Source organism: Boleophthalmus pectinirostris, unplaced genomic scaffold (assembly GCF_026225935.1).
Source record: "Boleophthalmus pectinirostris isolate CB_2022bp ecotype Guang Dong unplaced genomic scaffold, ASM2622593v1 HiC_scaffold_17, whole genome shotgun sequence".
NCBI lineage: Eukaryota > Metazoa > Chordata > Actinopteri > Gobiiformes > Gobiidae > Boleophthalmus > Boleophthalmus pectinirostris.
This window is the reverse complement of record NW_026571115.1, coordinates 32433182-32447499: the sequence shown is the minus strand read 5'-3', so window position 1 is coordinate 32447499 and position 14318 is coordinate 32433182. Positions and strand designations below refer to the sequence as shown.

The 14318-nt window shown below is 37.4% G+C and overlaps 1 protein-coding gene across 1 annotated transcript; it reads right to left on the bottom strand.

The window, feature by feature from the left end:
• Positions 1 to 2655: 2655 nt before the first annotated feature.
• Positions 2656 to 13850, bottom strand: LOC110155070 (importin subunit alpha-1-like). The gene is made up of 11 exons (XM_055152334.1): positions 13761 to 13850; positions 13415 to 13509; positions 13179 to 13319; positions 11635 to 11723; positions 10991 to 11259; positions 10813 to 10907; positions 9009 to 9272; positions 5445 to 5678; positions 4473 to 4655; positions 4242 to 4391; positions 2656 to 2888 (listed from the first exon to the last, which is right to left on the bottom strand). The coding sequence occupies exons 2-11, from the start codon at positions 13469 to 13471 to the stop codon at positions 2799 to 2801; spliced, it is 1572 nt and encodes a 523-aa protein (XP_055008309.1). The 5' UTR covers positions 13472 to 13509; positions 13761 to 13850; the 3' UTR covers positions 2656 to 2798.
• Positions 13851 to 14318: the final 468 nt, after the last annotated feature.

The following is a 14318-nucleotide window of genomic DNA, read 5'->3' as shown; positions in this document are numbered from 1 at the left end:
AGGTCTAAAACAGGATTTAACAGGACTAAACCAGTTGGAGTAGACCGTGTCTCCTCGTCTTCTATCAATAATATTTTTAATTTGGTTCAGTAAAATCTGGACTTTTTATTTTCTTTTATCAGACAAAACTTCTTATGTTACGATTTCCTCGTCTTTGTTTCTCTACAGCAAATCAAGTAATCCAAAGTACTCAGATTACATTACTCACTTTAAGTAATTTAATGGATTACGTTACAAACTACATTTTGCTGTATGTAATCTGTAATCTGTAGGAGAATACATTTTAAAAGTCACCTTCAGCACTGGACATATGTCAGTGAAAAGCGCTGTATAAATAAAGACTTATTTACTTATTTACTTACGTATCAAATCGAAAGTTCACTGTATCGTATCAGCCACTTCTTAATGATACTTAAACCTATCACACACATTAAAAACATCTGTTCTTGTTAGTCTGAAGGGGTCATGACTCTCCACAGATCTGCCTTGTATCACCATCTTGCCAACAGTTTAATGCCGTACTGTGGGACATGCAGGTAAACCATTATATCTCTATGTTAGTTTGTAGTTTGTCTCCCTTTGCCGTGAAAAGTTACATAGTAAATACGCTTTTTTTTTCTGATCTGTGTTGTAATGTAGTTCCCTCATCATAAAAATACCTGGAAGTGTGTCGTGTTTTGTTTCGTTCACATGTTTAACACACAAACACTGCACATTTAGGCCGAGCTTTTCTCTGAAACACTGTTCCACCTTGTGATGTCATGTGGTAATGCAAAACTCTGTGTCCTCTTTATCATTATTATTAGTTTGTGCGGTCATAAACGAAAATATTTTTGTGCATGTGTGTATGTGTATATACATTTATATTGAATACATGTACTGGATATTTTAGATGCATAAGTGTATGTATGTATGTATGTATATGTGTGTGTGTGTGTGTGTATGTTTATTAGGGGTGTAACAATATCCAAGTCTCACGATACGATATCGTCACGATATGAACCTCACAGTACGATATTTATTGTGATATTTTGTGGAGCCAAACAAAACTGTTAATATGTTACTTTTTCCTCTTAAAATGCCTCGACAAGACTTAATCCAAAGAACTAAGACTTAAAAGTGTTAAAACTGTCATTTCTTCTTGTCGTCTGCACTGAAACGGAGCAAAGGATCATGGTCTATGTAGTTCCCTCTGTCTTTTTTTTTTAGCTGTTGCTGCACCATAAAGATAAATTTGTAATTCGGTCCACGATATTATTATTGTGAGAACTTTGGGGATACGATATCACAATATTTTGGTTATTTTTACATCTCTAATACGACAGGTAAGCACTCCAAAGGTGTAAAAAAAAAAAAAAAAAGTGTTAACCACATGATTATGTAAAACAACTGGGGAAGGACACCATGTTTTATAAAACTTCATCCCGCTCCTTTTGAGCACCAGGTTCCAAATATGTACATGAATGTACATATCCTTGTTCTTTGTTATTGTTGTACTTTGCTCAAACAAATAAAATGAACACAGGAAGTGCTCTAGTGTGTTTTTGAACTCCATACACCTTCACTAGAATCATTTGGGTAATTTCAGAGTCAGACCTTTTCTCTCTCAAGTCAGTGCACAGATTTTAATACATGCTTTTATTACAAATCGTGTTGATTACTGCAATGCTTTCCTTTCTGGTCTTCCAAAGAAAACTACATACAGCTCCACTGCAGCTCCTCCAAAACTCTGCAGCACGACTGCTGACGAGGACCAGGAAGCGAGAGCACATCACCCCAGTACTGAAGTCTCTGCACTGGCTCCTGTGAGCTTCAGGAGAGATTTTAAAGTTCTTCTATTGGTTTATAAAGCTCTTAATGGTCTTAGTTCTATTTATTTATCTGATCTGTTTTTATCATATGAGCCTCTTGGACTCTCAGGTCCTCAGGTAGTCGTCCCAAGAGTCCAAACTAAAACTAACGATGAGGCGTCATTCAGTTTTTACAGCCCCCGTTTGTGGAACAGTCGACCTGAGGATCTGAGGTCTGCTGACAGTGATCATGTTTTTAAAAGTAAACTCAAAACATATTTTTAATTTAGCTTTTAATTGAAACTTTGACCTGTTTTAACTTATTGTTACTACAGTTGTTTTAAATTATTACTTTTTTAGTCTCCATCTGATCTTAGCTCTCAATTTTCATTTTTACTAGAACTTTTAAGAGCTTTATATTTAAATTGTATATATGGGGGGTAATTAATATATTGAAATTTTTACTTAGTGCTACATTTCAAATGTATGAAGTGCTATACAAATAGTTTGATTTCCAATCTCTACTGAATTTAAGGTAAAAGGAGCCGTTAACGTGAAAACTACCACTTCATGACATCACGAGATGCACAACAGAGCATTTTGAGCTTTAGAGATGTAAACAGACTAATAAAGGATATTCAAATATGTGAACAAACACAAAAAGAGATGTAACATGGATTAAAACTCACAAAAGTCAGTTTTGAGTAATAGGATCATTAACTTTGATTATCCAGTGGTCATTATGTTAAAGGGTTAGAACTTAATATATTTCCTCTTTCACTGCAAGCCAAGTTTAAGTACAGCTAGACACGAGATTACAAATCACGTGGATTGAATATTTGATCATGAAAACGCCCACAGTCAGTACACATGAGCTGAACTTTATTTACACTTATATTTTCCTCAGTCATGTTAAAATAGTTTATTGTACATCACAAACAGAACAAGAGCCACATGTAAAAAAAAAAGACAAACAGGAGAGCCGTACAGTTGCTTCAAGAATAGAGTTTAGAAAGTGAAAGTGCTTTGGTTTTCGTTGATCTGGAAGGCGTAACCGTCTGTGGTGACTTCTGGGGCCACGCTCGGAACCACCTCCTCCTGAAATGACACAGACCGGGGCGAGTCAGTGACCAGCGGAAAGATAATGGTTTGGATTTGTTAAAAAAAAATGTATTGTGTAAATTTTCTGGTCGAGGGTCTAGACCGTTTGTCTGGCTTTGCTCTAAATATTCCATCGTTTGGCTTTAAACTTATTTGTTTAAAGTAGATTTGAGCAATAAAAGCTTTTTTTTCAGTTCAATAAATATCCATAGAAGAGTTGTGTAGGTATTTTTATTTATCCGTAAAACAACAGGATTCCAGGGCACTCCAAAGAAGTAAAAAAAGTTAAATCACACGAGGAAAAATACAGTTAAAAGGCCTTTATTTAAATGGCCAAAGCCAACACGTTTCGACTTTAGTCTTCATCAGGGCTTAGTATGATTAGATTTTTTACTTTTTTTACTTCTTTGGAGCGCCTGGAGTCCTGTTGTGTTTTAGTTTTGATTGTTTTTCCAAGAGCACCCTCTACCTGCTCCCACTGCCTGGAACACCTGCAGCAAACAGCCACACTTTTGTTCTTTCTGTACTATTTATCCGTCTTTGGATTATCTGCTGTTTTTTCATTTGTTATTATTGTTATAATACTTTAATTTTTCAGTTTTAGCTTTTATTGTTGGTATTTATTTGTTTGGTATACATATTTTCAAAAGAAAAAACATTTTTGTAGAGGTGCAAATGCAAGGAGCAGCCAGACAAGAGTGAAAAAAATGCATAGTGTGGTCCAAAGCAAGAAAAATATCTGATGAAGGCTTTTTTTTTGCCGAAACGTTATTTTGAAAACAAATAAGCTTTTGGACATCGGCCATCTGAGTGCTACGCATTTTTTCCACGCTTGTCTGGTAAACATATTTTGTCATTTGCCATCGAAATGTATAAATAAAAAAATATATATAACCATAAGAAAAAAAGTATGTTTTTTTATTTTAGTCTATTTTTTGACAAAAATAAGTTAATGGGGCTTTAATAAAATATAAAATAAAAAATGGAGCAAATTAACAAAATATGGATATTGTATATAGTGTTGAGTTGCTGGATAATATTCAATAACTTAAAAAAAAAAACTACAAAAAGTACCTTGTAAACTTGATAATAATGGTATGGTAAGTGATATTTCCGCACTAATCAAAACCTCAACTGATACTCTAAATAAATGTTAAAGTGTAAATGTGATAGAATATTGAACATCTGTAATTGCTAGGAAAAAATAAAAAAATAGATTTTAATTTGTCAGTCTTTTCCAGTCCTAGTCAAAATGGACAATACTTGAAACTTTACAGAGGAAGTAACTGAGACAAGTCGGTGGAGGAATCCTACCGGAAAAGTTCCCTAGCGTTCCTTTATGACACCCACCTCTCCAGAGAAGTACTTTTCGATGATGTTCAGAGCGGCTTTGTAGACCATCTCGTTCTCGTGCGACTGCAGCGCCTCGATCCGGTCCAGCCCTCCGCACTCCTCAATCATTAAACTCAACTTATCAGACTCGTTAATCTTATCTCCAGCCTGGAAAGAAAAACCACACACATGAACATCCAAAAACTACAGAACGATGAGAGAAGAGCAGAGAAGATTTGAGGTTCTGACCATGAAGATGTTGGTGATGGCGTCCAGGATGACCAGCACGATTTTGCTGTCCTTGGAGGAGAGCAGGTTGAGCAGAGGCTCCAGCACGTTGGCCTGGACGAGGTAAACCACCTGCTGAATATTGCCCCCGCTGGTGAAGTTTGTCACGGCCCAGACCGCCTCCTTCTGGGTTTTGTAGTCGCCCTGGAGAGAAAAACCAAGATTAGAAAACACATCAAATCGTCTAGTATCTGTAGGTTATTAAATTATCTGACATGAAGTGTACGATTAACAACAGGCAAATAAATGAGAAAATATGCACAATTTTACACTGACAAGTTCTTAAAAGTGTAGATTCAAGGCAAAAAATATTGAATTTAATTGTTTATATTTTAGTAAAACAGCAAAAATAATGATTTAATTGGCGTTTCAATACATTTTAGTAGAATATACATTTGTTTTGGATCATTAAGATCTTTTTATTATGTAATAGTTAGTATAAATGTTGGATTTAGGTAAAGTTTTGGATTTAAATAAAGTTGTATGTGTGTGGATTTAAGTTTTGTTTTTTTTACTTCAATGAGACTTTTCCTGGGTAAAAAAAAAAAAGGGGAAAAGTATTGCCCATTTTCTTTTCTAATAAATGTTTTAGATTTGAAATACATTCTTTAAAAAAATAAAATAATTTCTACTTTTTTTCAACTGTATAAACATTGATGTGTGTCTCAGGTTTGCGTTTCAACAACATGCTAAGCTGGAAAAAAAAAAAAAAATTATAAATATAATAAAAAAAAAAAAGTAAAAAAATAATAAAAAAATTAAAAATCATTATTTTTGTAACTTATATTTATTATTACTATTAAATTATTTATTTATTTGTAGTAGTATTAGTTTTAATAATAATAATAATAATAATAATAATCCATAAAAACTAGACATTTTGGTGAATTAGAACTGAAAATCCCCTCAACACCATCGGCGGGGCAGACTGACCTTGTGCAGGACCTCCACCAGGTAGGGCACCACCCCAGAGTCGATGACCTCCTGGATCTGGGAGTCTTTTCCTGCGGTGATGTTGGAGAGGGTCCAGGCGGCCTCCTTCTGGATGTTGGCCTTGTTGTGGCGCAGCAGCTGGGGGAACATGGGCAGAGCTCCGGCGTCCAGCACGGCCTGAGTCTGCTCGTCTGTGCCCGTGACGATGTTCCCGATGGCGCGCAGGGAGGGAGTCTGGAGAGGAAGAAGGGAAGAGTGAGGATGAGAAGAAATATAAATGACTGAGACTATTGACTGGTCTCTTCTGTGGACACCAACTCTTTCCCCCATGAAGACGACATTTGACGACCGCCCTTGTTTTTTTAATGACGTCTTTTGACACATCCGCTGTGTCACTAAAGACGTGATTTAACGACCATTAGAAACGGCTCCTGTTTTTCACATGTAAAACAGACTGCGATAGACAGAAGCACTACAACCAGTGTTGGGGAGTAACAGATTACATGTACTGGAGTTATGTAATCAGTACAAATTATGAGTAACTGTATTCAGTTACAGTTACAGTGAGTGGTAATTGGATTACAGTTACTTTGTTGAAATAAATGGATTACACGGCAGGATTTTCCTGCTTTCCTGTTTTCGCATTTTGGACTATATCCCTTTTTTCTTTTTTTCAGTAATTCCACTCATTGCCAGAAACTAAACCAGGACTAAAACTAGACCTAAAACCAGGTCTAAAAGAGAATTTAACAGGACTAAATCATTCTGTGTGGACGTGTCTCCTCGTCTTCTATCAATAATATTTTTTATTTGGTTCAGTAAAGTCTGGGCTTTTTTTTTAAATTTTCTTTCAGCAGACAAAACATCTTATGTTACGATTTCCTCGTCTTTGCTTCTCTACAGCAAATCAAGTAATCCAAAGTATTCAGATTATGTTACTCAATTTAAGTAATTTAACAGATTACGTTACAAACTACATTTTGGGGTATGTAAACTGTAATCTGTAGGGGAATACATTTTAAAAGTCACCTTCCCAACGCTGACTACAACCTATACTAGACTGACCAATAGGATTCCAGGATATGTTCGCCGATTTTTCCATCGAAGTAGTGATGATTGTAGCTTCCGGAAAAAAACACAACACAAAACACGTGCAACGCAAAGATTGCGGAGCTGCGGCGCAGTTTTAGAAATGATGAGGAGTGGTCAGTTTTTCTTGGAGGCGTCCACTTTTCTCATTTTGGACGTTTTGCTGACGAGGGTGTCACGGTCAACAGTCAAAACGATCGTCCTTTAAGAGCGTTTGGAAAGAGACAAGTCTTCATTTGTGCTGCTCTGGTGGGAGGGGCCACGTACAGAGACACGGGAGACACTGCTGACGCTGCTGTGATAAACACCACAGAAAATTAATATTTTAATCGAAAATATAATTAAAATATTTTAGTAGAAAATCAGCCAAGGGCCAGATTAAAGGTCTTGGAGGGCCGGATCTGGCCCCCGGGCCATATGTTTGACACCTGTGGTCTAAGGTTTCCAGAGATACCAAATATGTCTTTCAGTAAAGTTCAGTGTGAAAATCATTTATAAATCACTTGTGGAAGTCTGTTTTCTTTTATGCAGTTCTGCAGCCCAGTCATATGTGTGAGGGTTGTTCCTAGTCCAAGGGGGAAAGAGTTAAAACAGAGTGCCAAAAATAAAAAGATGATTTAAGCCAACAATACAAAGTTGAGAGCGTAAATGAAAAAGGGGAAAAAACAACTTTAAAACTAGTATCTATCTTGTATCATATCCATTAGGACCAGAGTTTACATTTTTTTGGCACCATTACTATTAAATGAGATTAACAACAACAACTCCTCTGACATCTCTGGAGGTGACATGTCACGTAAACGATTCCACGGAAAAGGAACTGGAACATTCTCCACGGAGAGAAACATGTTTTCTGCCTGAAACGAGCAGCAGGAGGCCGTGGTCCGGGCCAAGAGTCGGAGTCAAAACATTTCAGATGTTTTTATTGCACTGAAAAAACATTTGACTTTAGTCTGTTGGAATTATGATTTCATTAAAATTTAATTTGCGACATTAGCCAAAAGTGAATTATCGTATTTTTCGGACTACAAGTCACTTTTGGCATGGTTTGGGTGGTCCTGCGACTTCTACTCCAGTGAGAGTTGCATTTTAAAATATATAAATATCCGCGAGAGGGCGCTCTAGGTCTGTGTGCCAGTATCTGCTACAACTCCTGCACATGGATCTATAAAAAGGTAAGGCAAGAATTTTAATAAACAAATTAAATAATAACATAATTAAAATTAAAAAGACATTAATTACATAAATTAGAGAGAAGAGTGCGGAATGAAAACCTTTCAGTCATATGCACAGTTAAATAGAACCGGTTTGAGCCTGGATTTAAACAGTCAAAGTAGAGTTTTGTCTCACATCTTCAGACTGTTCCAGGTTTTAGCTTCATAAATCTGAAATTCTGACTCTCCCCGTGTTTAGTCCCGACTGAGGAGCTCAGGGACCAGAGTGTGAGATGGTTCATGTGGCACTAACATGTCACAGATGTAGTTTGGTGCTCGACCTTGTACAAGCAGAGCTGCTTTTAAGTCTCTGAGCCACAGGAAGCCAGTGCAGAGACCTGAGCACAGGATTTATGTGCTCGTACTTTCTAGTTCGAGTCAGGACCTGAGCTGCAGTGTTCTGCTCACTGGCCTCTCCAAACGAGCTGAGAGACGCTGCAGAACATTACAGTAGTCTAACCTAAAACGCATGTAGAAGTCCCTCATATGATTATAATCCTATGCTCCTGTACCAATGTCACTTCACGCTCCATTTTATAAAATTAATTTCCACCCAAAAATACAACTTAGACTTCCTTCATAATTTTTCTTTAAAGGTTTTCACTCCGCACTCTTCTCTCTAATTTATGTAATGTCCCTCTCTGTTTTAATTTTATGATAATTATTCATGTTTTGATTTGTTTTTATTGTGATTTTAATGTATTTCTTATTCTGTAAACCACTTTGAATTACACTATACAAATACACTTGCCTTGCTTTTTTTTTGCTGGTGCGATTTATAGTCGGGAGAGCAGCTTTCTGTAAATCAATGAACTTTGTAAGGCTCAACGGCTTGGGAAAAAATATCCAGTTATAGTTTCCTGGCAAGAGTTGCAATTAGATTTGAGATTTAAGTTTTAATATTGGATTCTGTTCAAAGTTCAGTTTAAGATTTGTTCAGAAGAATAAAGAAAAAAAATTGAAAATCTGAACTGACAAACGAACACAAGACTCACATTTCACGACATGTTTGTGTAGATTTTATAAAGATTAAGACAGGAGATTTTGTCGAGGAAATTATGGTATTTTAAAAATTGTGATTTAGCAGATTCATTTAAATTACAATTCCATTTATAGTCTGGAAAATACGGTAGATTAATTTATGTTGGGAGTGTAGGCAACCATGTGTTCATCTTTTCCCCACATCTATAACTACAAAACCTTCAGTTAAAAGTAAACTAAATGTATAAATGTGTGTCAGTTCTGGACCCTGTGTACGTACGATGACGGTGAGCTCTCCGGAGCCGAGCAGCTTGACGAGGCGGGTGACGATGCCGGTCTGCACCACCACCTCGATGCGGTCGTTGGTGCCGTCGGTGAGGTAGGACAGGGCCCAGCAGGCGTCGGCCAGCACCTCCTTATCGTCGTGGTGGAGCAGACGCACCAGCGACGGCAGGATCTGCTGCACGGCGCTAATGGGCGGAGACGGGTTCTTGTTTCGGCACAGGTTCGACAGGGTCCAGGTCACGTTCCTCAGGTAGTCCCTCTGTGGAAGATGTGTGGAAAAAAACTTTAGGTTACAGCACCCCCTAGTGGACAAAGTGGGGAAAAGCACTGGACACGCAGAAATAAACCACATGGCAAGTGATAAATTTGAATTTGATTATGGGAAATGGAGGAAGGACATTTTAGTGAATGAGTTTAGGATGATAATTTAACTTTTACCCTCTTTTAAAATAAACTAAACTGTTTAATTCCACTGAGTGACTTCAAGCATTACTTTCCAATCTTCTCAGAAATTTATATACATTTCCTGGAATAACAAATGTATTTCATGTACATTTTGGAGCTGCACCGAACAATTCATTTAGTAATCGACTAGTCAGCAATATATATATTTTTTTTATTTAGTCAAAAATATATTTCCATTGTACACTGAGACTTTAAATAAAAGTTCAAATATGGAGAGTGTGGGCTTCTAAATGGAGAATATGTACAAGAAAATAATGGCAGTTTGTCATAAAACGTGTTTGAGTCTGTGTAGTCCAGATAACCATTATCATACAACTACGGTTAAATACTTGACTTTTTACAATTCATTGTTGCAGCGCCATTAGATTTTATTAAAGTATGCCTGGATTTTAAATGGTTTCGTACTCATTATTTCCTTGAAAGTGAGATGCTAGTCTCATAAGGACTTAAAATATTATTGTTAACTGTTGTAGTAAGTGCTTTTTAAAATTTTTTTTTGCAAATGCATCGTCTATTGGAGGATTTAGCCAAAAAAATTACTGTATTTTTTGGAGTACAAGTTGCACTTTTTTCCATGGTTTGGGTGTTTCCTGCGACTTGTATATTAAAATTTTCACACTGAAGCCACAAGAGGCTCTAGTCTTGTTTGTCAGTATCTGCTGCTCCTGTTCCTCCTGTACCACTGTCACTTCACTCCCTACTGTGCATGTCTCCTGCATAAAAAGCCGCCATCTTGCTGCAAATGGTGAAATATTCAGCCGAAAACGGTAATTGAGCAGCAGAAAGTTGGAATGAGCGAGAAACTTGCGGCAACCAGGAGGACGCACCATGAAACTTTCCTGAAGTCACTGGATGAATTAAAGTCTGGACTTCAATGACACTGAAATCATCGTGTCGGGATTCAGAAAGGCCGGAAAAATTCTAACTGGAACTGATGCAGAGTCTGATGACAGCGACACAGAAGAGGAAGCGGTGCTCCGTTTACATCATGGATCTATGGTTTATCTCCGAAGGTTGCGCAGAAGTGACACCGAGGATGAAGAATTGAATGGATTTAGTGATTTGGAGCGAGATGGAGAGTTTGTTAAACTTGTTCCGTTTTGTTTTTTACGTTATAGTTTATCTGACGAACTGCTCATATGTGACGTTAACAGTCTGTTGTTCTCTCTTCTATTGTTTTTACTAGAACTTGCCTTTTAAGATGAAATGTCGGTTCCTGTCGGTCTCTGATTTATAAAATACATTTCCCCAAAAAGCGAGACTTATGTTTTTTTCTTTTTCATTGCGAATTTTTTGGCTGGTGCGACTTATACTCCGGAAAATACGGTACTCACATTAACATCATTGAGGTCTGGAACGGCCAAGAGCGAGAGCAGAGGACCCACAGCTCCGTGTTTGATAACCCGGTCTCTGAGGGCTGAACCGTCACCTAAAACAAAACAACAGTCACAATATTTAACCATCACATTTTACTACTATTTAACCATTTATTAAAAACCCCGTCCAACTCACCGGCTATGTTCCCCAGCGCCCACACGGCCTGCTCGCTGATGTGCCTGTGCGGGGAGGTGACCAGGCTGATGAAGGCCGGCACGGCTCCTCCCTCCACCACGGCGGCCGTCTGGTCCGAGGTCCCGGAGGCGATGTTGGTCAGGGCCCAGGACGCCTCGAACTGGATGGGAGGGCAGTCGGACAGGCCCAGGAACGACACGAACTTGGGGATGAGTCCGGCGCTGATCATCTGGTTGATGGGAGGGTTGCGGTCGCGGGAGAGCAGCTTTCTGGAAATCACAATGAACTTTGTAAGGCTCAACGATTCGGGAAAAATGTCCAGTTATAGTTTCCTGGCAAGCTTCGCAATTAGATTTAAGATTTATGTTTTAATATTGGGATTTTCAAAGTTCAGTTTAAGATTTGTTCAGAACAATTGACAAAAAATACTAAATCTGAACTGTCAAACAAACAATCACATTTCAGAACATGTTTGTGCAGATTTTATAGAGATTAAGACAGGAGATTTTGTCGTTTGTCGAGGAAATTATAGTACTTTAAAAATTGTGATTTGGCAGATTCTTTAAAATTACAATTCTACAGCAACACAGTAAACTAAAAATAATAAAAGTGTTGAATTTCCAGATCAGTAGTTGCAGTTTTACCTTGCGGCTTGTGTGGCCTGGAGCTGTGTATCGATGTTGCCGCTGTTGACCCCAGCAACGATCTCTTCAACTGTCCACTGTCGGGTCGTCTGCAGAACGAGAAAATATTAATAAATACAAAAAGATGAAACGAAAAAAAAAAAAAACAAAAATAATAAAAATCATAATAATAAATTAAAATATTTATAAAATAAAATAAAATAATAAAATGTATAAAATAAAAAAATAAAAATACAAAATAAATAAAATACAAAATAAAAATAATAATAATAATAAGTCTATTCATGGATTTCAGTAACATGGACCTTACAATTCAACTACTACTGACCAAGATTTAGTTTTGTACGGTCATAATTATTCATTCATTAAAAACAAAAAAACAGGTAAGTACATACTGGTCCTTGTCACGAATATAAAATGGGAACCTGATTTTGCAGCTTGTTACGAAAGTTATGAAAACACTAAAGAAAAGATGACCCCTGTCCAATCTAGATTATCCGTGAGTTTCGGAATCAAGGTTGGGACAGTTGCCACGGGAATTGATTCGAAACTGTCCAAATGTCCCTATTTACCCCGGACAGTCCCAGTTTTGAGCCCTGTGTCCTGTGTCCCAGTAGATTTATACAAAACCACTGATTTGTCCTAGTTTTATTCAAGAAATGTCTCAGGTTAATAAGGGAATGGATTTTGCAGTTTGCTATAAAAGTTATGAAAACACTAACGAAAAGCTCCAATCTAGATTATCCATGAGTTTCAGAATCATGGTTGGGACAGCTGCCATGGGAATCAATTCAAAACTACATATTGCACATGTCCAAAAGTCCTCAAAATGGCACCTATAAACAAACCTGATAAACAAAAAACCCCACAAGAACTATGATGATTCTGATTACCAGGGTTCCCATTCTCTCACTGACAAAATTTCAAAACGTTTCCATAAATACGCTCCGATATAAAGTCTATAAGGTTGATTATTGCAAGGGTTCAAACTCTCAAAATTTCAAAACTTTTCTATGACCTAAAGTGAATTTTCCATGACTTTACAGCACCTACATGTGTGAAATTTATCATATTTTTAGGGCTAAATATGAAATGTTAACGGTTTCCACTCACTTTATGGTTTGGTATTATAGTTTTTTAACATTCAAAATACTGTCAGTGCATTTATTGTCATCTCTTTTAAACAAAAAGGCGCAAACGTTCGGAAATAATCATAATAGTCTAATGAGAACTTAACAGAACGCTGGAGTTATACTAAAATTCCATGACTTTTCCTGGATTTCCATGACCGTGGGAACACTAGATTAGATTTTATCATAAGAAACATCTGAATACAGTATCCCTTTTCAAAATTCAGACCACATTTTCAATTAAAATTAAGTATAAGTAAGTAAAAACACATGATCCAGCTGAGCGACCATTTTAAGAAGGGTGGGGCTTGCAGTTCCATAACACGTTTTAGGAATGCACAAACACATCCAAAATACACTTCTGCACTTCCATAAAACGTACAAAAGTCTGATAATAGTGAGATAAACGCTGACCTGAACATTCTGGCTCTTTTCTTGCAGAGGAGAAGTGGCCTCGTCAGGAAATGAAGCCACATTTCTCCTTTTGAACATCTGATCATCCTTCTTCGCCTTACGCAGCTCCACGTTGCCCTCGACTCTCCTGCGACGAAGCTCCTGCAAAAAAAACGATAATAAAACAATTCAAGATGACAAAAAAACTACGATAAATGCGCAAAAATCACATTAAAAATAAGTTTAAACACACTTACCGCGACATCTTTGCCTTTGTTCTTGAACTGGGTGAGGCGCTGCGCGTTTTCAGACATTTTTGAAGAGGTTAAAATTGGATCTTGAGGTAATGGTTCTGTAAAAAAATAAAAATTTAATTGAAAAAGTTTAGAAAAATGGTGAAAAATGAGCTCGCGCGATCGGTGACACCCGTCAAAAAAAGGCGAGGGCAACGTCGGATTTCACACTAAAACACGCTAAAAATAAACTAATTTGTACTTCTATAAGCAAATCCAACATGCAAAACAGTATCTACACGTATATTTTTAAAGATGCCTTAATATTAAGCTTTAAAAACACGTACAAACAGATTTAAAATGGTCTTACCCTGGCTCAGGCTAAATGCAGTGGTGTGCAGAAAGAGCCGCACAGACCTTTAAATTCCTGCAACGCTGCGCTCCGATTGGTCCGTTCGAGTCAAAACGTCCGAACGCGCGCGCTGATTGGCCCGTTCAAAAGATTCACGCGGCCGACGGGATTCTCGCAGTCACATCGCGGGAACTCGGCGTGTTTACGTAAATCTGACCCAGGATCAGTTTGTACGCAGCCGTGTGGGTTTAGCTGTGATATACCGAGCGGGGAAAAGGCTGGTCCCGGGTCAGTTTGGTGTTACAGCGTAGTGTACAACGTGGTGTGGCTTTGTAGTTCAAAAAAATATGCATCCTGGTCATAAAGTTTTAGCAGTAAAGCGAATATATAACATGATATTTAGCGCATAAAACAACCTTTGCCTTATATTATTAGTTTATGTGATTTAAATGACACCGTAGGCTACAAATTTAAAACTTATTTATATCATAAACTGTAAAAAGAAGGAATGAAACTGGAATGTCTGGGAAACCTATGCAGAGTAGTTTTGGAATATTTGATGTTTTCTTGCATATT

Bases quoted from the DNA above. Each gene is read 5' to 3' on its own strand.
- LOC110155070 (XM_055152334.1), bottom strand. From the start codon at position 13,471: ATGTCTGAAAACGCGCAGCGCCTCACCCAGTTCAAGAACAAAGGCAAA. The intron at 13,320-13,414 runs GTAAGTGTGTTT...TTTTTTTTGCAG, and splicing joins ACAAAGGCAAAGATGTCGCG to GAGCTTCGTCGCAGGAGAGT. The intron at 4,392-4,472 runs GTCAGAACCTCA...TTTTCTTTCCAG, and splicing joins CCATCACCAACATCTTCATG to GCTGGAGATAAGATTAACGA.